The sequence below is a fragment of the Salmo salar genome, chromosome ssa13, assembly GCF_905237065.1.
Source record: "Salmo salar chromosome ssa13, Ssal_v3.1, whole genome shotgun sequence".
NCBI classification, from domain to species: domain Eukaryota; kingdom Metazoa; phylum Chordata; class Actinopteri; order Salmoniformes; family Salmonidae; genus Salmo; species Salmo salar.
Window position 1 is genome coordinate 111,345,526 of NC_059454.1, and position 26,973 is coordinate 111,372,498.

A 26,973-nucleotide genomic window follows, 5' to 3' on the forward strand; every position below is an offset into this window, starting at 1 on the left:
GTACTGAGGGGAGTTAGCCAGGCCTTGTGTTTCTGTAGTACTGAGGGGAGTTAGCCAGGCCTTGTGTTTCTGTAGTACTGAGGGGAGTTAGCCAGGCCTTGTGTTTCTGTAGTACTGAGGGGAGTTAGCCAGGCCTTGTGTTTCTGTAGTACTGAGGGGAGTTAGCCAGGCCTTGTGTTTCTGTAGTACTGAGGGGAGTTAGCCAGGCCTTGTGTTTCTGTAGTACTGAGGTAGTTAGTCATTATTGGTGTGACAGCGTTACCAGGAACAGGTCTGTGAAGGAACAACTTAAAGAAGCAAGAACATCCTTGAAGGAGAGGAGAAAATGACTCAACACCATAACTGCTTCAGGGCGTTAGTGAACGAGCTACGCTCCCCAAAGAACACAAGTTAAGACAAAGTGATCATTACCAACATAAGGATATACAGCAACACGTGGTATCCATGTGGCTTCTCCTGTATGTTAATGAGCCCTGGCTTCTCCTGTATTAATGATCCCTGGCTTCTCCTGTATGTTAATGATCCCTGGCTTCTCCTGTATGTTAATGTCTCCTGGCTTCTCCTGTATGTTAATGTCTCCTGGCTTCTCCTGTATGTTAATGATCCCTGGCTTCTCCTGTATGTTAATGATCCCTGGCTTCTCCTGTATATTAATGTCTCCTGGCTTCTCCTGTATGTTAATGATCCCTGGCTTCTCCTGTATGTTAATGATACCTGGCTTCTCCTGTATGTTAATGATCCCTGGCTTCTCCTGTATGTTAATGATCCCTGGCTTCTCCTGTATATTAATGTCTCCTGGCTTCTCCTGTATTAATGACCCTGGCTTCTCCTGTATGTTAATGATCCCTGGCTTCTCCTGTATGTTAATGATACCTGGCTTCTCCTGTATGTTAACGATCCCTGGCTTCTCCTGTATTAATGAGCCCTGGCTTCTCCTGTATGTTAATGATCCCTGGCTTCTCCTGTATGTTAATGATATCTGGCTTCTCCTTATGTTAACGCAATCTGGCTTCTCCTGTATGTTAATGAGCCCTGGCTTCTCCTGTATTAACGATCCCTGGCTTCTCCTGTATATTAATGTCTCCTGGCTTCTCCTGTATGTTAATGACCCCTGGCTTCTCCTGTATGTTAATGATCCTCCTGTATGTTAATGAACCCTGGCTTCTCCTGTATTAATGATCCCTGGCTTCTCCTGTATTAATGATCCCTGGCTTCTCCTGTATGTTAACTATCCCTGGCTTCTCCTGTATTAATGATCCCTGGCTTCTCCTGTATGTTAATGATCCCTGGCTTCTCCTGTATTAATGATCCCTGGCTTCTCCTGTATGTTAATGAACCCTGGCTTCTCCTGTATTAATGACCCCTGGCTTCTCCTGTATGTTAATGTTCCCTGTCTTCTCCTTTATGTTAATGATCCCTGGCTTCTCCTGTATGTTAACGATCCCTGGCTTCTCCTGTATGTTAATGTCCCCTGGCTTCTCCTGTATTAATGACCCTGGCTTCTCCTGTTTGTTAATGAGCCCTGGCTTCTCCTGTATGTTAATGATCCCTGGCTTCTCCTGTATTAATGATCCCTGGCTTCTCCTGTATGTTAATGAGCCTTGGCTTCTCCTGTATTAATGATCCCTGGCTTCTCCTGTATGTTAATGAGCCTTGGCTTCTCCTGTTTGTTAATGAGCCCTGGCTTCTCCTGTATGTTAATGAGCCCTGGCTTCTCCTGTATGTTAATGATCCCTGGCTTCTCCTGTATTAATGATCCCTGGCTTCTCCTGTATGTTAATGAGCCCTGGCTTCTCCTGTATGTTAATGAACCCTGGCTTCTCCTGTATGTTAACCATCCTCCTGTATGTTAATGATCCCTGGCTTCTCCTGTATTAATGATCCCTGGCTTCTCCTGTATGTTAATGAGCCCTGGCTTCTCCTGTATTAATGATCCCTGGCTTCTCCTGTATGTTAATGAGCCCTGGCTTCTCCTGTATGTTAATGAGCCCTGGCTTCTCCTTTATGTTAATGACCCCTGGCTTCTCCTGTATTAATGATCCCTGGCTTCTCCTTTATGTTAATGATCCCTGGCTTCTCCTGTATATTAATGAGCCCTGGCTTCTCCTGTATGTTAATGATCCCTGGCTTCTCCTGTACTAATGATCCTTGGCTTCTCCTGTATATTAATGATCCCTGGCTTCTCCTGTATGTTAATAACCCTTGGTTTCTCCTGTATGTTAATGATCCCTGGCTTCTCCTGTATGTTAATGATCCCTGGCTCCTCCTGTATGTTAATGATCCCTGGCTTCTCCTGTATGTTAATGATCCCTGGCTTCTCCTGTATGTTAATGATCCCTGGCTTCTCCTGTATGTTAATGATCCCTGGCTTCTCCTGTATGTTAATGATCCCTGGCTTCTCCTGTATGTTAATGATCCCTGGCTTCTCCTGTATGTTAACGAGGCCTGGCTTCTCCTGTATGTTAATGAGCCCTGGCTTCTCCTGTATGTTAATGAGCCCTGGCTTCTCCTGTATGTTAACGAGCCCTGGCTTCTCCTGTATGTTAATGAGCCCTGGCTTCTCCTGTATGTTAATGAGGCCTGGCTTCTTTGTGGAGAGTGAAGTCAGGAAGTGTCCTATGTTTCTTTGTGGAGAAGTCACGAGGAAGTGCCCTATGTTTCTGTGAGGGAGTAAAATCAGGAAGCAGATGGACAACACATCGTTTTTCTTTTCAACTCTCAGTAGTTTACATGACACACCTATATTAAAACTTCCAGTTATTCCCTAAGTACTGTTTGCCAAAAAGGCAACATTTTTACAGAACTTAGACTTTCTGTAAGCAGTAGAGTACTCACTGAAGTTTGATGTCAACTTCCTTAATTAAAGGGGGGAGAGAGAGGTAGAATACCTAGAGAGAAAGGTAGAATACCTAGAGAGAGAGAGGTAGAATACCTAGAGAGATAGGTAGAATAGAGAGAGAGAGAGGTAGAATACCTAGAGAGAGAGGTAGAATACCTAGAGAGAGAGGTAGAATACCTAGAGAGAGAGGTAGAATACCTAGAGAGAGAGGTAGAATAGAGAGAGAGAGGTAGAATACCTAGAGAGAGAGGTAGAATACCTAGAGAGAGAGAGAGAGAGAGAGAGAGAGAGAGAGAGAGAGAGAGAGAGAGAGAGAGAGAGAGAACAGAACAATACAGCACAGAAGAATACCAGAAAGCAATCTGGAACCAGAATATCCAAACACTCTTAGATAACTTTCTGGATACCACATTCACTCACGGTAAAGAAGGCATCAATCTAGCAGTAGAAAACATCAACTATATATTCAGGCAAACGGCAAAAGAAGCACAATTGAAATTGATTAAAAAAAAAATTAAAAAAAAATCACAGATGACAACCGGTTTGATGCAGATTGTAAAATTATAAGGAAAAAACTTAGAACACTATCCAACCAAAAGCACAGAGACCCAAATAATGGTGAATTACGCCTTCATTACTGTGAGACTTTAAAACTCTATAAACGTACACTCAGAACCAAAAAAGCACAGTACAACAGCAAGCAGCTGACACTAACTGAGGAGTCCATAAACACAAACAACTTCTGGCAAAATTGGAAGAAAAATAAATACATCTAAACAAGAGGAATTAGCGATACAAAATGGTGTCATATGGACAACCCATTTCAAAACACTCTACAACTGTCACGTTCTGACCAGTAAAAGGGGTTATTTGTTATTGTAGCGTGGCAGGGGGTGTTTGTTTTGTGTTGTCTGGGGTTTTTGGGTATTGTTCTATGTTTTGTATTTCTATGTTCTTTCTATGTTGCGTATTTCTTTGTGTTGGCCTGGTATGGCTCTCAATCAGGGACAGCTGTACATCGTTGTTGCTGATTGGGAGCCATACTTAGATAGCTGTCGTTCGTTTTTCTTGTTTTGTGTAGTGTTCTAATAAAGTTAATATGAGCATTCACATCCCCGCTGCATGCTGGTCTAATCCTTACGACGGCCGTGACAACAACACCGTTCAAATTGACACAAAAGCAGAAGAATGCCAAATTCATGAGAAGTTGAATGGATTAGAAAAAGCTATGAAGGACAATCAAAATCTATTGGACTCCCCAATTACTGACCAGGAGCTCTATAAGAAACTTCAGGCCCTCAAACTTAAAAAAAAAAACCCGCGGACCTGATGGCATCCTAAATGACATGCTCAAACTCAAATTTAATTGAATTGAATTGTATTGAGAGAGAGAGAAAGAGAGAGAGAGAGAGAGAGAGAGAGAGAGAGAGAGAGAGAGAGAGAGCTAAAGAGGGAGAGAGAGAGAGAGACAGAGAGATGAAAAGACAAACCCTGTCTCCTGCTTCGTTCTATAGGTAGAGGACTCCTGATATCTTCAGGTGTGATAGGGATCATGTTTGGCTTCATCTTCATCATCTACTTTAAGGATTGTCTGTCTTCCCGGTAGCCTACTTGGTGTTTGAACTGCAGGTTAGTGTTTTTCGTCAGGAACCTTGTTCCGGAGGAAGCTTTGCTGTGTGGTGAAATGAAGACAGTTCTGCCGAGTTATTCTGCCCCAGTTATTCTGCCCAGTTATTCTGCCCAGTTATTCTGCCAACTCTCTCTCTCTCTCTCTCTCTCTCTCTCTCTCTCTCTCTCTCTCTCTCTCTCTCTCATATATATATATATCTCACTTCTCTCTCTCTCTCTCTCTCTCGCTCTCTCTCTCTCACACTTCTCTCGCTCTCTCTCTCGCACTTCTCTCTCTCTCTCTCTCCCACTACTCTCTCCTCTTCTATCAAACCATACTCCCTTCTGCTAAATCCTTCTCCCTCCTGTCTCCTGATTCTGCCTCTTAAACCCTCCTCTCCTCCCTTCCTTCATCCTTTGACTCTCACTGTCCCCTTTCCTCCCGGCCGGCTCGGCACTTTCCTCCTGCTACGTGGCTGAGGGACTCATTGCGAGTTTACAGAACTGGCCATCTCCAGAAACCTTCTCCCATTCCTCACTTCCCTTATCAACTCATCCCTGACTACTGGCTGTGTCCCCTCTTCAATTCAAGATGGCCAGAGTTGCTCCCCTCCTCAAGAAACACTTGACCCCTCTGATGCCAACTAACACTCACTAACACTCACTAACACTCATTAACACTCACTAACACTCACTAACACTCACTAACACTCATTAACATTCACTAACACTCACTAACACTCACTAACACTCACTAACACTCATTAACACACACTAAAACTCACTAACACTCACTAACACTCATTAACACTCACTAACACTCACTAACACTCATTAACACTCACTAACACTCATCTAGCAATGACTTTACTGAGCTACTTGTACTAATGTGCTAACTATGACTGTGATATGTGGTTGTCTCACCTAGCTGAATTCATTAACTGTAATTTCGCTCTGGATAAGAACACAGCTGAGTAAAAGCAGTTGTGTTTCCCTGATGCAATCACAGAACTGTAGCCCGGTCAGCCCTGAGCTAGAGGCACTGAGCCATGGAGAACGAGAGAGAGAGACATAGAGAGAGAGAGACAGAGAGAGAGACAGAGAGAGACCCAAGACAAAGATAGTCTGCTCAATGTGACTGACCCAACCCTATGAATAATATACATGATGAACCATCCATAAACAAAGAGGTGGAGAGGGAGAGGGAGAGAGAGAGAGAGAGAGAGAGAGAGAGAGAGAATGATGACACGTTGAGTAGCTCTCTCCTCCCTGCATGGAGCCATGACCAGCTGAGTTAGTGCCTTGCTCATCCAGAGCTGCTGTTGCCACAGCAACCCTGGGATGATGTCCGGCGGAGGAGGAGGGCAAAGCAGGATGGAGGATGAAGAGAGGGAGGGATGGATGATGGAGAGAGGGAGGGAGACGGATGAGGAGAGGGAGGGAGACGGATGGAGGATGAAGAGAGGGAGGGATGGAGGATGAAGAGAGGGAGGGAGACGGATGGAGGATGAAGAGAGGGAGGGAGAGGCGGATGGAGAGAGGGAGGGATGGAGGATGAAGAGAGGGAGGGATGGAGGATGAAGAGAGGGAGGGAGACGGATAGAGAGAGGGAGGGATGGAGGATGAAGAGAGGGAGGGAGACGGATGGAGAGAGGAAGGGATGGAGGATGAGGAGAGGGAGGGATGGAGGATGGAGAGAGGAAGGGATGGAGGATGAGGAGAGGGAGGGATGGAGGATGGAGAGAGGAAGGGATGGAGGATGAGGAGAGGGAGGGATGGAGGATGAAGAGAGGGAGGGAGACGGATGGAGAGAGGAAGAGGGAGGGAGGGAAGAGGAGATTGTAGGGAGGGAGTGAGGGCGATGGAGGGAAGAGGATGGAGAGAGGAAGGGATAGAGGAATGAGGTGGAGGGAGGGAGGGTGTGAGGCAGGGAGGAGGAAGAGGAGGAAGGAATATAGAAGGTAATGCTACTCACTCTGGTGATGCTGGGGCTTTCCTCTGCAGAGGTGTGCCTATCATGTCTCTCTCTCTCTCCTCCAACACTTCTCTTCCTGTTTCTCTCCTCCGACTCTCTCTCTCTCTCGCCTCCCGCTCTTCTCTTCCTGTTTCTCTCCTCCGACTCTCTCTCTCTCCCTCTCACTCTTCTCTTCCTGTTTCTCTCCTCCTCCGGCTCTCTCTCTCTCTCCTCCAACACTTCTCTTCCTGTTTCTCTCCTCCTCCTCCTCCTGCTCTCTCTCTCTCTCTCGCCTCCCGCTCTTTCGCTCCTCCTCCTTTCCTCCCACTCCTCTATTTTGATAGGGTTTCTTCACCTCTGAAAGGACTGCTCCTCCTCCTGGCGAGTCACTCTTCCAGCAGAACAGCAGTGTGTGTCAGCAGCATAACATCACGTCTTTACAGAAACACAGCGACTGCAACATCACATCCACATCTCAGTCTCATCACATCGGTCTGCGGCTCGCAGCATCCTGCATCTCCCTCCACGGCACAGCACTGTGACAGCTAGCACAGCCTGCAGCCTGCAGGAGGAAGAGAGAGAGAGAGGAGGAGAGAGGGAGTGTGAAGAGGAAGAGAGAAGGAGGTAGAGAGTGTGGAGTGAGAGAGGTGTGTGACGGGAGGGAGGGAAGGGAGGTGGGAGAGAAAGAGAGAGAGAAGGCAAGGAGGGAGGGAGGGAGTAGAGAGCGAGGGAGGGAGGGAGGGAGGGAGGGAGGGAGGGAGGGAGGGAGGGAGGGAGGGAGGGAGGGAGGGAGGGAGGGAGGAGAAATCAGTAAATCCAAGACTATTCCGTTCCCCATGTTGAGTGGGAAAATTACAGTATTAGTGTTTGTAATCCAGTATATTATTTTCAAACCTGTATGTATCGTATTGCCTCATTCATTAAATTAAAGACATTCTCCAGTACTTTTGAATACTTTTTAACCAGTAGTTCTGCAAAGGAGCACTAACGAGCCAAAAGTGGTCCCTGAAAATCTCTCTCTCCCTATCTCTCTCTCTCTCTCTCTCTCTCTCTCTCTCTCTCTCTCTCTCTCTCTCTCTCTCTCTCTCTCTCTCTCTCTCTCTCGCTCTCTCTCTCCGATCTCTCTCTCTCACCATCTCTTTCTCTCTCTCTTTCCCTCCCTATCTCTCCCTCCCTCTCCCTCCCTCTCTCTCCTTCTCTCCTTCTCTCTCTCTCTCCATCTCTCTCTCTCTCCATCTCTCTCTCTCTCTTTCTCAGCTGTGTCCACTGAGTGGTTGGGCCTGCCCTACAACCTCATTGGATAACGCTGGGCCGGCCTCCTGTTGGCTATCACTCAAATGTTCATTAGCCAGAACAACACATTTCTAGGGGCCCAAGTGGGGGGAAAATCAGGGGAAATGGTTTGGCAAAGCTTCAAGAAAACAGTCATTTTCAAACTAGAGATTTGGTGGCTAATTGAGGTCAGACATATTATGCGTGTACATATACTACACATTGACACATCCAGCTCAAAGAGGAAGTTTAAAAAAAAAATGCTGTATTAGTCGCCAAAGTACCGAAGCATATCTTTAATTCAAAGGCAGCGCAAACAAATATAATCATGTTGAGCAAAACAGACATTTTTATGTCCAGTCTCTAAGTCCAGCGAGTCAATGTCTAAGTCTGGTCAGTCTCTGTGTGCTGTGTTGTTTGCAGCCACTTCTAGATGGTAAGCAGCATTTAAAGGACCCTGATAGCAGTAGACATTCCCTTCCCAGCCCCAGAGGTCCCAGGGGACAGAGCTAATCCCAGGGGACAGAGCTAAGGTCACCTCTGAAGTGTTCATCATTTCAGCATACTTCACTATCACACTATTCCCTAGACTACATAGTCCATTTACTTTTGACCAGGGCCCTATATAACGCACTACGTAGGGAATAGGGTTCCATTGGGCTCTGGTCTAAAGTAGTGCACTATATAGGGAGTAGGGTTCTATAGGGCTCTGGTCTAAAGTCGTGCACTATATAGGGAATAGGGTTCCATAGGGCTCTGGTCTAAAGTAGTGCACTACGTAGGGAATAGGGTTCCATAGGGCTCTGGTCTAAAGTAGTGCACTACGTAGGGAATAGGTTACATAGGTCCTTGGTCTAAAGTAGTGCACTACGTAGGGTTTTAGATACATGAACATATACACTTAGACATACTATTAATACATCCTGTTTACAGAATATAGTAGGTATGAGAGTACAAAACTATTGAAACGACTGAAAGTATTGACCGACTAAACTAAAACTAAAACTGAAACTTATTGGACCTCCCAAGTGGCTCAGCGGTCTAAGACACTGCATCACAGTGCTAGAGGTGTCACTACAGACCCGGGTTCGATCCCAGGCTGTGTCACAGCTGGATGTGAATGGGAGTCCCATAAGGCGGTGCACAATTGGCCCAATGTCATCCGGGTTAGGGGAGGGTTTGGCCAGGGGCGGCTTTATTTGGCTCATTGCGCTCTAGCGACTCCCTTGTGGTGGGCCGGGTGCCTGCAGGCTGACTCCGGTAGTCAGTTGAACAGTGTTTCGTCCGACACGTTGGTGCGGCTGGCTTCCAGGCTATTAAGCGGGCGGGTGGTTAAGAAGTGCGGTTTTGCGGGTCATGTTTCGGAGGACTTGACCTTCGCCTCTCGAGCTCGTTGATTGTTGCTCGGCGACGAGATCAGATTTGAAAAGTTTTCTTTATTTTTCTTTTTACAAATAATAATAATAATAATAATAATAATAATAATAATAAAATTATAATATAATAATAATAATAATAATAAAATTATAATATAATAATAATAATATTAATAATAATAAAATTATAATATAATAATAATAATAATAATAATAATAATACTAATAATAAAATTATAATATAATAATAATAATAATAATAATAAAATTATAATATAATATTAATAATAATAATAATAATAATAATAATAATAATAAAATTATAATATAATAATAATAACAATAATAATAATAATAATAATAATAATAAAATTATAATATAATAATAATAATAATAATAATAATAAAATTATAATATAATAATAATAACAATAATAATAATAATAATAATAATAATAAAATTATAATATAATAATAATGCATGAGTGGAATGGGTGGATGGATGTTCATGTTGGTCATCATTTCCTCTTTATTATTATTATGACTTTTTGTTTTTACAGACCAAAAAAAAAATCTGGTGTTTTTATTTTTAACGGTTTTGTTATATTTCTGTCTCCTGTGATGTTTATAAAGTGTAATATTGGGATGCAAACTCAAAATGTAATACATTTCAACTCTATATCTGACGTGGTCTTCTTTATTCATGTCCACAACCATGTGTGTGTGAGATGTACACTTCTGTTTCAAAGTAGATTTATTTCAAACTTCCAAGAAACACTCTGTGTGACCCTGATTTAGCCCTCGGCAGTAAAATGTAATCAAACATGCAATCAGAAACTGCCTTCTGCCAGCAGACCTTAATTAAGATGGGCTGAGTGATACAAGATGTTATCAGTAATGTATATTACACTAGCACAGTTGAGTACTGAATATCAGTACAGTATATCAGTACGGTACAGTTTCTCATTACAGTATCTCAGTACAGTATCTCACCACAGTACAGTATCTCGAAACAATGTCTCAGTACAGTATCCCAGTACAGTATCTCAGTACAGTATCTAAGTACTGTACAGTATCTCAGTACAGTACAGTATCTCAGTACAGTATGTCAGTACAGTATCTCAGTACAGTACAGTATCTCAGTACAGTATCTCAGTACAGTATCTCAGTACAGTACAGTATCTCAGTACAGTATCTCCGTACAGTACAGTATCTCAGTACAGTATCTCCGTACAGTACAGTATCTCAGTACAGTACAGTATATCAGTACAGTATCTCAGTACAGTACAGTATCTCAGTACAGTACCTCAGTACAGTATCTCAGTACAGTACAGTATCTCAGTACAGTACAGTATCTCAGTACAGTATCTCAGTACAGTATCTCAGTACAGTATCTCAGTACAGTACAGTATCTCAGTACAGTATCTCAGTACAGTACAGTATCTCAGTACAGTATCTCAGTACAGTATGTCAGTACAGTATCTCAGTACAGTATCTCAATACAGTATCTCAGTACAGTATGTCAGTACAGTATCTCAGTACAGTACAGTATGTCAGTACAGTATCTCAGTACAGTACAGTATCTCAGTACAGTATCTCAGTACAGTATCTCAGTACAGTACAGTATCTCAGTACAGTATCTCAGTACAGTATCTCAGTACAGTACAGTATCTCAGTACAGTATCTCAGTACAGTAAGTTTCTCAGTACAGTTTCTCAGTACAGTATCTCAGTACAGTACAGTATCTCAGTACAGTATCTCAGTACAGTATCTCAGTACAGTATCTCAGTACAGTACAGTATCTCAGTACAGTATCTCAGTACAGTATCTCAGTACAGTATCTCAGTACAGTACAGTATCTCAGTACAGTATCTCAGTACAGTAAGTTTCTCAGTACAGTACAGTATCTCAGTACAGTATCTCAGTACAGTAAGTTTCTCAGTACAGTTTCTCAGTACATTATCTCAGTACAGTACAGTATCTCAGTACAGTATCTCAGTACAGTATCTCAATACAGTATCTCAGTACAGTATGTCAGTACAGTATCTCAGTACAGTACAGTATGTCAGTACAGTATCTCAGTACAGTACAGTATCTCAGTACAGTATCTCAGTACAGTGCAGTATCTCAGTACAGTATCTCAGTACAGTATCTCAGTACAGTACAGTATCTCAGTACAGTATCTCAGTACAGTATCTCAGTACAGTATCTCAGTACAGTACAGTATCTCAGTACAGTATCTCAGTACAGTATCTCAGTACAGTTTCTCAGTACAGTATCTCAGTACAGTATCTCAGTACAGTACAGTATCTCAGTACAGTATCTCAGTACAGTTTCTCAGTACAGTATCTCAGTACAGTATCTCAGTACAGTACAGTATCTCAGTATAGTATCTCAGTACAGTACAGTATCTCAGTACAGTATCTCAGTACAGTATCTCAGTACAGTATCTCAGTACAGTATGTCAGTACAGTATCTCTGTTACGGATACAGTATCTCAGTACAGTATCTCAGTACAGTACAGTATCTCAGTACAGTATCTCAGTACAGTATGTCAGTACAGTATCTCAGTACAGTATCTCAGTACAGTACAGTATCTCAGTACAGTATGTCAGTACAGTATCTCAGTACAGTATCTCAGTACAGTACAGTATCTCAGTACAGTATGTCAGTACAGTATCTCAGTACAGTATCTCAGTACAGTACAGTATCTCAGTACAGTATCTCAGTACAGTATCTCAGTACAGTACAGTATCTCAGTACAGTATGTCAGTACAGTATCTCAGTACAGTACAGTATCTCAGTACAGTATCTCAGTACAGTATCTCAGTACAGTACAGTATCTCAGTACAGTATCTCAGTACAGTATCTCAGTACAGTACAGTATCTCAGTACAGTATCTCAGTACAGTATCTCAGTACAGTACAGTATCTCAGTACAGTATCTCAGTACAGTACAGTATCTCAGTACAGTACAGTATCTCAGTACAGTATCTCAGTACAGTATGTCAGTACAGTATCTCAGTACAGTATCTCAGTACAGTATCTCAGTACAGTACAGTATCTCAGTACAGTATCTCAGTACAGTTTCTCAGTACAGTATCTCAGTACAGTATCTCAGTGCAGTACAGTATCTCAGTATAGTATCTCAGTACAGTACAGTATCTCAGTACAGTATCTCAGTACAGTATCTCAGTACAGTATCTCAGTACAGTATGTCAGTACAGTATCTCTGTTACGGATACAGTATCTCAGTACAGTATCTCAGTACAGTACAGTATCTCAGTACAGTATCTCAGTACAGTATGTCAGTACAGTATCTCAGTACAGTATCTCAGTACAGTACAGTATCTCAGTACAGTATCTCAGTACAGTATCTCAGTACAGTACAGTATCTCAGTACAGTATGTCAGTACAGTATCTCAGTACAGTATCTCAGTACAGTACAGTATCTCAGTACAGTATCTCAGTACAGTATGTCAGTACAGTATCTCAGTACAGTATCTCAGTACAGTATGTCAGTACAGTATCTCTGTTACGGATACAGGTATCTCAGTACAGTATGTCAGTACAGTATCTCTGTTACGGATACAGGTATCCTGTGTGTGTCTCTTTTCTCTCCTTCTCCTCACAAGTGGCAATCATCATTCCCCAATCAGTCATCAATCTGAAGACACACCTCCTGTTTCCCTTACCCAATCACATGCCCTTTCCCTTGGTTTAAAAACCCATTCAGTTTTTTTTCCCCCCAGGTCTCTCTCCCTCTCTCTTTATAAGCTAGATCTCTCTTTTTAGTTTTTGCACCTACATGTCACTTTGTCCGTTATCCTGTGAGTATTGTATTGTTATGGTGCATGACTGTTTGTTTGTTGTTGGGAAAAGGGGATAACCAGCCAACTCGCCCCATGTGCCTTCATTACCCGTAGGAAAACAATGTTTATATACCCTAGTTAGAACTGGGCGGACCACCCACTGTATTTTTGGTTAGTTAGCTAGCTGTTCTTAAAGCAGGCTAGACTAGCTTAGGGGTTTGTTTGGATATTTATTATTTATTTCCTTGGGTCCAGCTCAGCCCCCCCATTACCGTGTGTTTAAACAATAAACCCTGAGTGTTTGACGGTAGATTTAAGTTGTCTCACTGTTCCTTTTCACTGTTATGATTTTGCATGAGTTATGTTACAGGTCTCGTTTCCATCCCCCCCCTAGACTGCAGGGCAAAAGGGATTCGTAACAAGTACCATATTAAAAATGTGCAGGGATACTGGAGTGATGGAGGTAGATGTGTATAGGGGTATGGTGACTAGCCAACAGGATATAAAGTGCATTCGGAAAGTATTCAGACCCTTCCACTTTTTTCCACATTTTGTTACGTTACAGCCTTATTGTAAAATGGATTACATTGATTTTGTTTCCTCATCAATCTACATACAATATCTCATAATGACAAAGCAAAAATCGGTTTGTGGAAATTTTCAGACCCTTTACTCAGTACTTTGTTGAAGCCCTTTTGGCAGCGATTACAGGCTCGAGTTTTCTTTGGTATGACGCTACAAGCTTGGCACACCTGTATTTGGGGAGTTTCTCCCATTTTTCTCTGCAGGTTCTCTCAAGCTCTGTCAGGTTGGATGGGGAGCGTTGTTGCACAGCTATTTTCAGGTCTCTTCAGAAATATTCGATCGGGTTCAAGCTCTGTGGGCCACTCAAGGACATTCAGAGACTTGTCCCGAAGCCACTCCTGCGTTGTCTTGGCTGTGTGCTTAGGGTCGTTGTCCTGTTGGAAGGTGAACCTTCACCCCAGTCTGAGGTCCTGAGCGCTCTGGAGCAGGTTTTCATCAAGGATCTCTCTGTACTTTGCTCCATTAAACTTTCCCTCGATCCTGACCAGTCTCCCAGTCCCAGCCGCTGAAAAACATCCCCACAGCATGATGCTGCCACCACCATACTTCACAGTAGGGAGGGTGCCAGGTTTCCTCCAGACGTGAAGCTTGGCATTCAGGCCAAAGAGTTCATTCTTGGTTTCATCAGACCAGAAAATCTTGTTTCTCATGGTCTGAGAGTCCTTTAGGTGCCTTTTGGCAAACTCCAAGCGTTGCTGTCATGTGCCTTTTACTGAGGAGTGGCTTCCGTCTGGCCAATCTACCATAAAGGCCTGATTGGTGGAGTGCTGCAGAGATTGTTGTCCTTCCGGGAAATTTTAACGGGCTGTCACGTGCCTGTGATGGAACATGTTATGTTGGCGCTTTTCCTGTGTTCATGCATGTGACTGATTGAACAAATCCTCACTATCTGTATCTGTAATTCGACAGGACGCCCAGACCCCTTGTTTTTGAGAATAAAATATATCTCAGTTTCAAGGTCTCAGCTTAGAGAGAAGAAGCCTCGTGAGGCATTGGCCTGTCACATGCATGACCCAGTATTGGTCGATCACATTAATGAAGCAAACGTTAATAGTTAATGAAATAATTATGAATGATGAATAAGCTAAATAATGCAAATATGACCTGTCTGCAGTATATAAGAGAACTAAGGAGACTGCCCCGTTAGAGCTCCTCACTAAGGAGACTGCCCCGTTAGAGCTCCTCACTAAGGAGACTGCCCCGTTAGAGCTCCTCACTAAGGAGACTGGCCCGTTAGAGCTCCTCACTAAGGAGACTGCCCCGTTAGAGCTCCTCACGAAGGAGACTGCCCCGTTAGAGCTCCTCACTAAGGAGACTGCCCCGTTAGAGCTCCTCACGAAGGAGACTGCCCCGTTAGAGCTCCTCACTAAGGAGACTGCCCCGTTAGAACTCCTCACTAAGGAGACCCTGTTGATTGGACATGATTTGGAAAGGTACACACCTGTCTCTATAAGGTCACACAGTTGACAATGCATGTCAGGGCAAAAACCAAGCCATGAGGTCGAAGGAATTGTCCGTAGAACTGCGAGTGTGTGTAGGGCCCTGCGAGTGTGTGTAGGGCCCTGCGAGTGTGTGTAGGGCCCTGCGAGTGTGTGTAGGGCCCTGCGAGTATGTGTAGGGCCCTGCGAGTGTGTGTAGGTCCCTGTCAGTGTGTGTAGGGCCCTGTGAGTGTGTGTAGGTCCCTGTGAGTGTGTGTAGGGCCCTGTCAGTGTATGTAGGGCCCTGTGAGAGTGTGTAGGGCCCTGTGAGAGTGTGTAGGGGCCTGTCAGTGTGTGTAGGGCCCTGTCGGTGTGTGTAGGGCCCTGTCAGTGTGTGTAGGGCCCTGGCAGTGTGTGTAGGGCCCTGTCAGTGTGTGTAGAGATGCACAAATAAATGTAAAATGTCAATACAAGGTTAACATGAAGCCGTCCGCCCCCCCACCCACCTGCAACTCCTGTGTTAGAGGATATCTCTACTCCACATCTCAAATATGCAGCTCCCTCTCACATCACATCTGAGCACTTTCTCTAATCTCCACTGTCACATGAGAGACTTCAGAGGACCTGTCCACTTGTACTGACCAGCTAAGGAATGTTACAGATTAATACAGTCCTTCTGAGGAGAGAGAGCATGTCAGAGAGGGAGAGAGAGAGAGGACAGATGAGAGAATAGAGAGAGAGAACAGAGGAGAGAGCAGAGAGAGAGAGAACAGAGGAGAGAGCAGAGAGAGAGAGAACAAGAGAGCAGAGAGAGAGAGGACAGAGTATAGAGCAGAGAGAGAAAGAGAGACAGGAGAGAGCAGAGAGAGAGACAGGAGAGAGCAGAGAGAGAGAGAGAGCGAGAGGAGAGAACATAGAGAGAGAGATCAGAGGAGAGAGCAGAGAGAGAGAGCAGAGAGAGAACAGTTGAGAGAGCAGAGTGAGAGAGAGGAGAGAGCAGAGAGAGGACAGAAGAGAGAGCAGAGACAGAGGAGAGAGAGACAGAAAAGAAAGACAGGGAGAAAGAGCATATCAGAGATAAAGACAGAGAAAGGAGGGAGAGAGAGATAGAGAGAAAGAGAGAGATAAAGAGATAAAGAGAGAGAGACAGAGAGAGAGCAGGACCAGAGGACAAGGAAAGCATGGTGGTCACAGTGGTTAGTTATCCGTTTATTCTTTTATTTTATTTTATTTCACCTTTATTTAACCAGGTAGGCTAGTTGAGAACAAGTCCTTTATTTAATCAGGTAGGCTAGTTGAGAACAAGTCCTTTATTTAACCAGGTAGGCTAGTTGAGAACAAGTCCTTTATTTAACCAGGTAGGCCAGTTGAGAACAAGTCCTTTATTTAACCAGGTAGGCTAGTTGAGAACAAGTCCTTTATTTATCAGGTAGGCTAGTTGAGAACAAGTCCTTTATTTAACCAGGTAGGCCAGTTGAGAACAAGTTCTCATTTACAACTGCGACCTGGCCAAGATAAAGCAAAGCAGTGTGACACAGACAACAACACAGAGTTACACATGGAATAAACAATAAACAAGCCAATAACACAATAAACAAGCCAATGACACAGTAGAAAAAAAAGAAAGTCTATATACAGTGTGTGCAAAAGGCATGAGGAGATAAGGCAATAAATAGGCCACAGTAGCGAAGAATTACAATTTAGCAGATTAACACTGGAGTGATAGATGAGCAGATGATGATGTGCAAGTAGAAATACTGGTGTGCAAAAGAGCAGAACAGTAAATAAAAACAATATGGGGATGAGGTAGGTAGATTGAGTGGGCGATTTACAGATGGACTATGTACAGCTGCAGCGATCGATTAGCTGCTCAGATAGCTGATGTTTAAAGTTGGTGAGGGAAATGTGTCTCCAGCTTCAGCGATTTTTGCAATTCGTTCCAGTCACTGGCAGCAGAGAACTGAAAGGAAAGGCGGCCAAATGAGGTGTTGGCTTTGGGGATGACCAGTGAGATATACCTGCTGGAGTGCGTGCTACGGGTGGGTGTTGCTATGGTGACCAGTGAGCTGAGAAGGCGGGGCTTTACCTAGCAGAGACTTATAGATGACCTGGAGCCAGTGGGTCTGGCGACGAATATGTAGCGAGGGCCAGCCGACTAGAGCATACAGGTCGCAGTGGTGGGTGGTATAAGGTGATTTGGTAACAAAACGGATGGCACTGCGGCAGTGCATCCAGTTTGCTGAGTAGAGTATTGGAAGTTATTTTGTAGATGGCATCGTCAAAGTTGAGGATAGTCAGTTTTATGAGTGTATGTTTGGCGGTGTGAGTGAAGGAGGCTTTGTTGCAAAATAGAAAGCCGATTCTAGATTTGATTTTGGATTGGAGATGTTTAATATGAGTCTGGAAGGAGAGTTGACAGTCTAGCCAGACACCTAGGTATTTATAGTTGTCCACATATTCTAGGTCAGAACCGTCCAGAGTAGTGATGCTAGTCGGGCGGATGGGTGCGGGCAGCGAACGGTTGAAAAGCATGCATTTGCTTGTACTAGCGTTTAAGAGCAGTTGGAGGCCACGGAAGGAGTGTTGTGTGGCATTGAAGCTCGTTTGGAGGTTAGTTAGCACAGTGTCCAAAGAAGGGCCAGAAGTATACAGAATGGTGTCGTCTACGTGGAGGTGGATCAAGGAATCACCCGCAGCAGGAGCGACATCATTGAGATATACAGAGAGAAGAGTCGGCCCGAGAATTGAACCCTGTGGCACCCCCATAGAGACTGCCAGAGGTCCGGACAACAGGCCCTCTGATTTGACACACTGAACTCTGTCTGCAAAGTAGTTGGTGAACCAGGCAAGGCAGTCATTTGATAAACCAAGGCTGTTGAGTCTGCCAATAAGAATGCGGTGATTGACAGAGTTGAAAGCCTTGGCCAGTTCGATGAATACGGCTGCACAGTACTGTCTCTTATCGATGGCGGTTATGATATCGTTTAGTACCTTGAGCGTGGCTGAGGTGCACCCATGACCGGCTCGGAAACCGGATTGCACAGCGGAGAAGGTACGGTGGGATTCAAAATGGTCACTGATCTGTTTATTAACTTGGCTTTCGAAGACTTTAGAGCGGCAGTGCAGGATAGATATAGGTCTGTAGCAGTTTGGGTCTAGAGTGTCACCCCCTTTGAAGAGGGGGATGACCGCGGCAGCTTTCCAATCTTTGGGAATCTCGGACGATACGAAAGAGAGGTTGAACCGGCTGGTAATAGGGGTTGCAACAATGGAGGCGGACAGTTTTAGAAAGAGAGGGTCCAGATTGTCTAGCCCAGCTGATTTGTACTGGTCCAGGTTTTGCAGCTCTTTCAGAACATCTGCTATCTGGATTTGGGTGAAGGAGAAGCTGGGGAGGTTCGGGCGAGTAGCTGAGGGGGGGACGGAGCTGTTGGCCGGGGCTGGAGTAGCCAGGAGGAAGGCATGGCCAGCCGTAGAGAAATGCTTATTGAAATTTTTGATTATCGTGGATTTATCAGTGGTGACAGTGTTACCTAGCCTCAGTGCAGTGGGCAGCTGGGAGGAGGTGCTCTTGTTCTCCATGGACTTTACAGTATCCCAAAACGATTTGGAGTTTGAGCTACAAGATGCAAATTTTTGTTTGAAAAAGCTAGCCTTTGCTTTCCTGACTGACTGTGTGTATCGGTAGCTGACTTCCCTGAACAGTTGCATATCGCGGGGGCTATTCGGTGCTATTGCAGTCCACCACAGGATGTTTTTGTGCTGGTCAAGGGCAGTCAGGTCTGGAGTGAACCAAGGGCTATATCTGTTCTTAGTTCAGCATTTTTTGAAAGGGGCATGCTTATTTAAGATGTTGAGGAAATTACTTTTAAAGAACGACCAGGCATCCTCGACTGACGGGATGAGGTCAATATCCTTCCAGGATACCAGGGCCAGGTCGATTAGAAAGGCCTGCTCACAGAAGTGTTTTAGGGAACGTTTCACAGTGATGAGGGGTGGTCGTTTGACCGCGGACCCATAGCGGATACAGGCAATGAGGCAGTGATCGCTGAGATCTTGGTTGAAAACACCAGAGGTGTATTTGGAGGGCAAGTTGGTTAGGATGATATCTATGAGGATAATGTGGTAAAGCATGGTGGTCATAGTGGGTAAAGCATGGTGGTCATAGTGGGTAAAGCATGGTGGTCATAGCGGGTAAAGCATGGTGGTCATAGTGGGTAAAGCATGGTGGTCATAGTGGGTAAAGCATGGTGGCCATAGCGGGTAAAGCATGGTGGTCATAGTGGGTAAAGCATGGTGGTCATAGCGGGTAAAGCATGGGGATCATAGCGGGTAAAGCATGGTGGCCATAGTGGGTAAAGCATGGTGGCCATAGCGGGTAAAGCATGGTGGTCATAGCGGGTAAAGCATGGTGGTCATAGCGGGTAAAGCATGGTGGTCATAGCGGGTAAAGCATGGTGGTCATAGCGGGTAAACCATGGTGGTCATAGTGGGTAAAGCATGGTGGTCATAGTGGGTAAAGCATGGTGGTCATAGTGGGTAAATCATGGTGGTCATAGTGGGTAAAGCATGGGGATCATAGCGGGTAAAGCATGGTGGTCATAGCGGGTAAACCATGGTGGTCATAGTGGGTAAAGCATGGTGGTCATAGTGGGTAAATCATGGTGGTCATAGTGGGTAACGCATGGTGGCCATAGTGGGTAAAGCATGCTGGTCATAGTGGGTAAAGCATGGTGGTCATAGTGGGTAAATCATGGTGGTCATAGTGGGTAAGTGTCAGCTGTAGTAGACTAGTAGACCATTAAACTAATAGATAACTTTAAGTTACCTCCAGTTCACTGCTGGTAAGACCCCAGAGCAGAGCAGACGTTCCCTGCCTAAACTAGTAGACAGTAGGTTAGTTAGCTAGTTATCAGGGGCAGTAGATAGTAGGTTAATTAGCTAGTTATCAGGGGCAGTAGACTAGTAGATAGTAGGTTAATTAGCTAGTTATCAGCGGCAGTAGACTTGTAGATAGTAGGTTAGTTAGCTAGTTATCAGGGTCAGTAGACTAGTAGATAGTAGGTTAGTTAGCTAGTTATCAGGGGCAGTAGACTAGTAGATAGTAGGTTAGTGAGCTAGTTATCAGGGGCAGTAGACTAGTAGATAGTAGGTTAGTTAGCTAGTTATCAGGGGCAGTAGACTAGTAGATAGTAGGTTAATTAGCTAGTTATCAGGGGCAGTAGACTAGTAGATAGTAGGTTAGTTAGCTAGTTATCAGGGGCAGTAGACTAGTAGATAGTAGGTTAGTTAGCTAGTTATCAGGGGCAGTAGACTAGTAGATAGTAGGTTAATTAGCTAGTTATCAGGGGCAGTAGACTAGTAGATAGTAGGTTAGTTAGCTAGTTATCAGGGGCAGGAGACTAGTAGATAGTAGGTTAGTTAGCTAGTTATCAGGGGCAGTAGACTAGTAGATAGTCAGTTAATTAGCTAGTTATCAGGGGCAGTAGACTAGTAGATAGTAGGTTAATTAGCTAGTTATCAGGGGCAGGAGACTAGTAGATAGTAGGTTAGTGAGCAAGTTATCAGGGGCAGTAGACTAGTAGATAGTAGGTTAGTTAGCTAGTTATCAGGGGCAGTAGACTGGTAGATAGTAGGTTAATTAGCTAGTTATCAGGGGCAGTAGAGTAGTTGATAGTAGGTTAGTTAGCTAGTTATCAGGGGCAGTAGAGTAGTAGGTTAGTTAGCTAGTTATCAGGGGCAGTAGACTAGTAGATAGTAGGTTAGTTAGCTAGTTATCAGGGGCAGTAGAGTAGTAGATAGTAGGTTAGTTAACTAGTTATCAGGGGCAGTAGACTAGTAGATAGTAGGTTAGTTAGCTAGTTATCAGGGGCAGTAGACTAGTAGATAGTAGGTTAGTTAGCTAGTTATCAGGGGCAGTAGACTAGTAGATAGTAGGTTAGTTAGCTTGTTATCAGGGGCAGTAGACTAGTAGATAGTAGGTTAATTAGCTAGTTATCAGGGGCAGTAGAGTAGTTGATAGTAGGTTAGTTAGCTAGTTATCAGGGGCAGTAGACTAGTAGGATAGTTAGCTAGTTATCAGGGGCAGTAGACTAGTAGGTTAGTTAGCTAGTTATCAGGGGCAGTAGACTAGTAGATAGTAGGTTAGTTAGCTAGTTATCAGGGGCAGTAGACTAGTAGATAGTAGGTTAGTTAGCTAGTTATCAGGGGCAGTAGACTAGTAGATAGTAGGTTAGTTAGCTAGTTATCAGGGGCAGGAGACTAGTAGATAGTAGGTTAGTTAGCTAGTTATCAGGGGCAGTAGACTAGTAGATAGTAGGTTAATTAGCTAGTTATCAGGGGCAGTAGACTAGTAGATAGTAGGTTAGTTAGCTAGTTATCAGGGGGCAGTAGACTAGTAGGTTAGTTAGCTAGTTATCAGGGGCAGTAGACTAGTAGATAGTAGGTTAGTTAGCTAGTTATCAGGGGCAGTAGACTAGTAGATAGTAGGTTAGTTAGCTAGTTATCAGGGGCAGTACACTAGTAGATAGTAGGTTAGTGAGCTTGTTACCAGGGGCAGGAGACTAGTAGATAGTAGGTTAGTTAGCTAGTTATCAGGGGCAGTAGACTAGTAGATAGTAGGTTAATTAGTTAGTTATCAAGGGCAGGAGACTAGTAGATAGTAGGTTAATTAGCTAGTTATCAGGGGCAGTAGACTAGTAGGTTAGTTAGCTAGTTATCAGGGGCAGTAGACTAGTAGATAGTAGGTTAGTTAGCTAGTTATCAGGGGCAGTAGACTAGTAGATAGTAGGTTAGTTAGCTAGTTATCAGCGGCAGTAGACTAGTAGATAGTAGGTTAGTTAGCTAGTTATCAGGGGCAGTAGACTAGTAGATAGTAGGTTAGTTAGCTAGTTATCAGCGGCAGTAGACTAGTAGATAGTAGGTTAGTTAGCTAGTTATCAGGGGCAGTAGAGTAGTAGATATTAGGTTAATTAGCTAGTTATCAGGGGCAGTAGACTAGTAGATAGTAGGTTAGTTAGCTAGTTATCAGGGGCAGTAGACTAGTAGATAGTAGGTTAGTTAGCTAGTTATCAGCGGCAGTAGACTAGTAGATAGTAGGTTAGTTAGCTAGTTATCAGGGGCAGTAGAGTAGTAGATATTAGGTTAATTAGCTAGTTATCAGGGGCAGTAGAGTTGTAGCTGATTCTGTATATTTCCAGGTCTTTGGTAAAGCAGCTGTCTCTGTTATATGACCCCAGAGCAGAACGGAGCAGAACGGAGCAGACGTTCACATAGTGCCAGGCATGTCCAGGTGTCAGGTCAGGCTGTCCTCAGTCGTAGTCCAAGTGCCTCAGGCCCTTAGTGAGCATGGCTACGACCATAGATCACCACATGCACTGTGGGGTAGAGGATCATCAGTAGTGTGGCTGTGTACACTGGATAATCTGACTAACACACACACCTGGTTAACCTGGCTGTGATACTGTAGGACTACTCCACCTGTTTGACCTGGCTGTGATACTGTAAGACTACTCCACCTGTTTGACCTGGCTGTGATACTGTAGGACTACTCCACCTGTTTGACCTGGCTGTGATACTGTAGGACTACTCCACCTGTTTGACCTGGCTGTGATACTGTAGGACTACTCCACCTGTTTGACCTGGCTGTGATACTGTAGGACTACTCCACCTGTTTGACCTGGCTGTGATTCTGTAGGACTACTCCACCTGTTTGACCTGGCTGTGATACTGTAGGACTACTCCACCTGTTTGACCTGGCTGTGATACTGTAGGACTACTCCACCTGTTTGACCTGGCTGTGATACTGTAGGACTACTCCACCTGTTTGACCTGGCTGTGATACTGTAGGACTACTCCACCTGTTTGACCTGGCTGTGATACTGTAGGACTACTCCACCTGTTTGACCTGGCCGTGATACTGTAGAACTACTACACCTGTTTGACCTGGCTGTGATACTGTAGGACTACTCCACCTGTTTGACCTGGCTGTGATACTGTAGGACTACTCCACCTGTTTGACCTGGCTGTGATACTGTAGGACTACTACACCTGTTTAACCTCTCTGTATATTATATATATATTGTATAATATTTATTTTAAGTTTGTTAGTACATTTGTACATTTGTAGCTACTTTTTAAGTTAAACCTGCAGTCAACTTGTGTAGTACGTTAGGAGACAAAGCAAATCGCGTTCTTCATTTCACCTGTCACGTTATTTTACATTATGAAGCTTACCGTAGTTCTCTAGAACAGCCGTTCACGTGTTTTGTTTGTAAATAGCACGGGTGAAAACGGGAGGAGGTGAGTCCAGCTGTGTATTGACAGGGGTCGCGTTTTATATTATATATGTATGGAACGAACTACAAAAATCTCTGAAACTGGAAACACTTATCTCCCTCACTAGCTTTAAGCACCAGCTGTCAGAGCAGCTCACAGATCACTGCACCTGTACATAGCCCATCTATAATTTAGCCCAAAGAACTACCTCTTCCCCTACTGTATTTATTTATTTTGCTCCTTTGCACCCCATTATTTCTATTTCTACTTTGCACTTTCTTCTACTACAAATCTACCATTCCAGTGTTTTACTTGCTATATTGTATTTACTTTCCCACCATGGACTTTTTTTTGCCTTTACCTCCCTTATCTCACCTCATTTGCTCACATTGTACATAGACTTATTTTTTCTGCTGTATTATTGACTGTATATTTGTTTTACTCCATGTGTAACTCTGTGTTGTTGTATGTTGTCGAACTGCTTTGCTTTATCTTGGCCAGGTCGCAATTGTAAATGAGAACTTGTTCTCAACTATCCTACCTGGTTAAATAAAGGACTTGTTCTCAACTAGCCTACCTGGTTAAATAAAGGTGAAATAAATAAAAAATAAATATTGAAAGTCAAGTGTTTTTTGTTTTTGATGCTTCACTAGAGTGATCAGGGAGCCTGAATCTATACTTCTCCTTCACAGAAAACACATTAGTGCAACACATTCGACAGAAAACAGCTTTATTTTCATCAGATGACAACAGAATTGCAACGCTATTTTGGCCACACAAGTAAATGAGCTTCCAATGAAAAAGCAAGGTATTGTTTTGGGGGGCAAAAATGATGCATGGCTATCATATTTCTAATGTTTTATCATAGTAAGAATGTAGTCATCAAATCTCCGTGGCTAGCAGTTAGTCAGTTGGAGTGGAGTGTCTGATGACTCTACATGAACAAATCCTGACTACATTGTAGGCTGAACTACGGTGTCCAGTAGGGGTCAGCGTTTGAATGCAACTTGGAATAGAAGAAAAGCACCAGAAAATCAGCCGGGATCTCGCAAGTGATCAAACAAAGCTTCAGACGTCATTGATCGCGTGATAATGTCACTTTAAAATGAGCATCGGTAGGTACATTGGGTCGGATCAGTAGCGCCTTCAACGGAGCTCTGGTATCAATGTACAATCCCTAGTTGTCACTTTTAAATATCAAACGCAAGAACGGAAAGAGATGAAATGTGGAGACGATAAAATGTGTTTGGCGACAAAACCAGATGTGTATCTGTGTTCACGACCACCGACTCTCATACATTTATTTTTCCTTTCATGGTGATCAACAATCAATATATAGGCGATCAACAATCAATATATAGGCGATCAACAATCAATATATATAGGTGATCAACAATCAATATATATAGGTGATCAACAATCAATATACAGGCGATCAACAATTAATATATAGGCGATCAATAATCAATATATATAGGTGATCAACAATCAATATATATAGGTGATCAACAATCAATATATAGATGATCAACAATCAATATATACAGGCGATCAACAATTAATATATAGGCGATCAACAATCAATATAGACGATCAACAATCAATATATACAGGCGATCAACAATCAATATATAGACGATCAACAATCAATATATAGGTGATTAACAATCAATATATAGGCGATCAACAATCAATATATAGACAATCAACAATCAATATATACAGGCGATCAACAATTAATATATAGGCGATCAACAATCAATATATATAGGTTATCAACAATCAATATATATAGGCGATCAACAATTAATATATAGGCGATCAACAATCAATATATATAGGTGATCAACAATCAATATATATAGGTGATCAACAATCAATATATATAGGTGATCAACAATCAATATATATAGGTGATCAACAATCAATATATATAGGTGATCAACAATCAATATATAAGTGATTAACAATCAATATATATAGGTGATCAACAATTAATATATAGACGATCAACAATCAATATATAGGTGATTAACAATCAATATATAGGTGATCAACAATCAATATATAGGTGATCAACAATCAATATATATAGGTGATCAACAATCAATATATAGGTGATCATTAATCAATATATATAGGTGATCAACAATCAATATATACAGGCGATCAACAATTAATATATAGGCGATCAACAATCAATATATAGGTGATCATTAATCAATATATATAGGTGATCAACAATCAATATATACAGGCGATCAACAATTAATATATAGGCGATCAACAATCAATATATAGGTGATCAACAATCAATTTATAGGTGATCAACAATCAATATATACAGGCAATCAACAATTAATATATATAGGTGATCAACAATCAATATATATAGGTGATCAACAATCAATATATATAGGTGATCAACAATCAATATATATAGGCGATCAACAATCAATATATAGGCGATCAACAATCAATATATGTAGGTGATCAACAATCAATATATAGGTGATCAGCAATCAATATATAGGTGATCAACAATCAATATATACAGGTGATCAACAATCAATATATATAGGCGATCAACAATCAATATATAGGCGATCAACAATCAATATATATAGGCGATCAACAATCAATATATGTAGGTGATCAACAATCAATATATAGGTGATCAACAATCAATATATACAGGTGTTCAACAATCAATATATAGGCGATCAACAATCAATATATATAGGTGATCAACAATCAATATATAGGTGATCAACAATCAATATATATATATAGGTGATCAACAATCAATATATATGGTGATCAACAATCAATATATAATAGGCGATCAACAATCAATATATATATAGGTGATCAACAATCAATATATATAGGTGATCAACAATCAATATATAGGCGATCAACAATCAATATATATAGGTGATCAACAATCAATATATATAGGCGATCAACAATCAATATATATAGGTGATCAACAATCAATATATATAGGCAATCAACAATCTATATATAGGCGATCAACAATCAATATATATAGGCGATCAACAATCAATATATAGGTGATCAACAATCAATATATACAGGTGATCAACAATCAATATATACGGCGATCAACAATCAATATATAGACTATTTCTATAATTACAAAACGTCTTGAAAAATATTTTATTGAAATCAGTGACATGTTTTAATTGTTCAATTTATCAGGGATTGGAGAGTGGACTATGCCTCCCTTCATCCCTTGCTGTAAAGGGACATTTTACATAGTGTTTTGTTCATGGTCTTTTGATATGGTCCCAGTCAGATTTAAGTCTTTTTGATATGGTCCCAAATATTGTGCATGTCAGCTGAAAAGTTGTCAAGATTAGGACACATTTCAGTAAACATCTAAGTGTGGTGATGATGCATTTTGAAGATAATGTTTGCATCGTCACCTGTACGCTTTGTACTGAAAGTTCCCCATCTTGAAATATCCTTTTAACTTCTTGGCAACACAGTTATTCTGGCTGAATAAACGAACAATGCCAGGCAGAGAGATCTGATTGATAATCTGAGACTATTTCATTGTGAGAAAAAAAAAACACATCTCTAAAAGGTTGAAGTGGATTAATTGGTTGTAGTTTAAATCCAGAAATCCCACAGTGGTTTAGTTATAAATCTGAGCGTTTCTGAAAGCTGTCACTCTTGGGTTTGTTGCTTCCCTAATTAAGGGAACAGAGTGAGGTGTCTCTGAGGGAGATGGTGGTCAGAGCAGATCCTTGGAGTGTCTCTGAGAGAGATGGTGGTCAGAGCAGGTCCTTGGAGTGTCTCTGAGA

At 42.6% G+C, this 26,973-nt stretch overlaps 1 protein-coding gene across 3 annotated transcripts in view; it reads right to left on the reverse strand.

The window, feature by feature from the left end:
• Positions 1–6,639, reverse strand: part of palm2akap2 (palm2 and akap2 fusion) — a 190,301-nt gene extending 183,662 nt beyond the window's left edge. The window contains exon 1 of one of the 3 annotated variants that reach the window (XM_045692695.1): positions 6,423–6,639. In XM_045692695.1, coding sequence (XP_045548651.1) covers positions 6,423–6,466 — 44 coding nt within the window. In that variant the 5' untranslated portion in view covers positions 6,467–6,639. The remainder of the gene's footprint in view (positions 1–6,422) is intronic. The other 2 variants (XM_045692696.1, XM_045692699.1) reach the window with 2 other exon arrangements.
• Between the last annotated feature and the right edge of the window lie 20,334 nt (positions 6,640–26,973).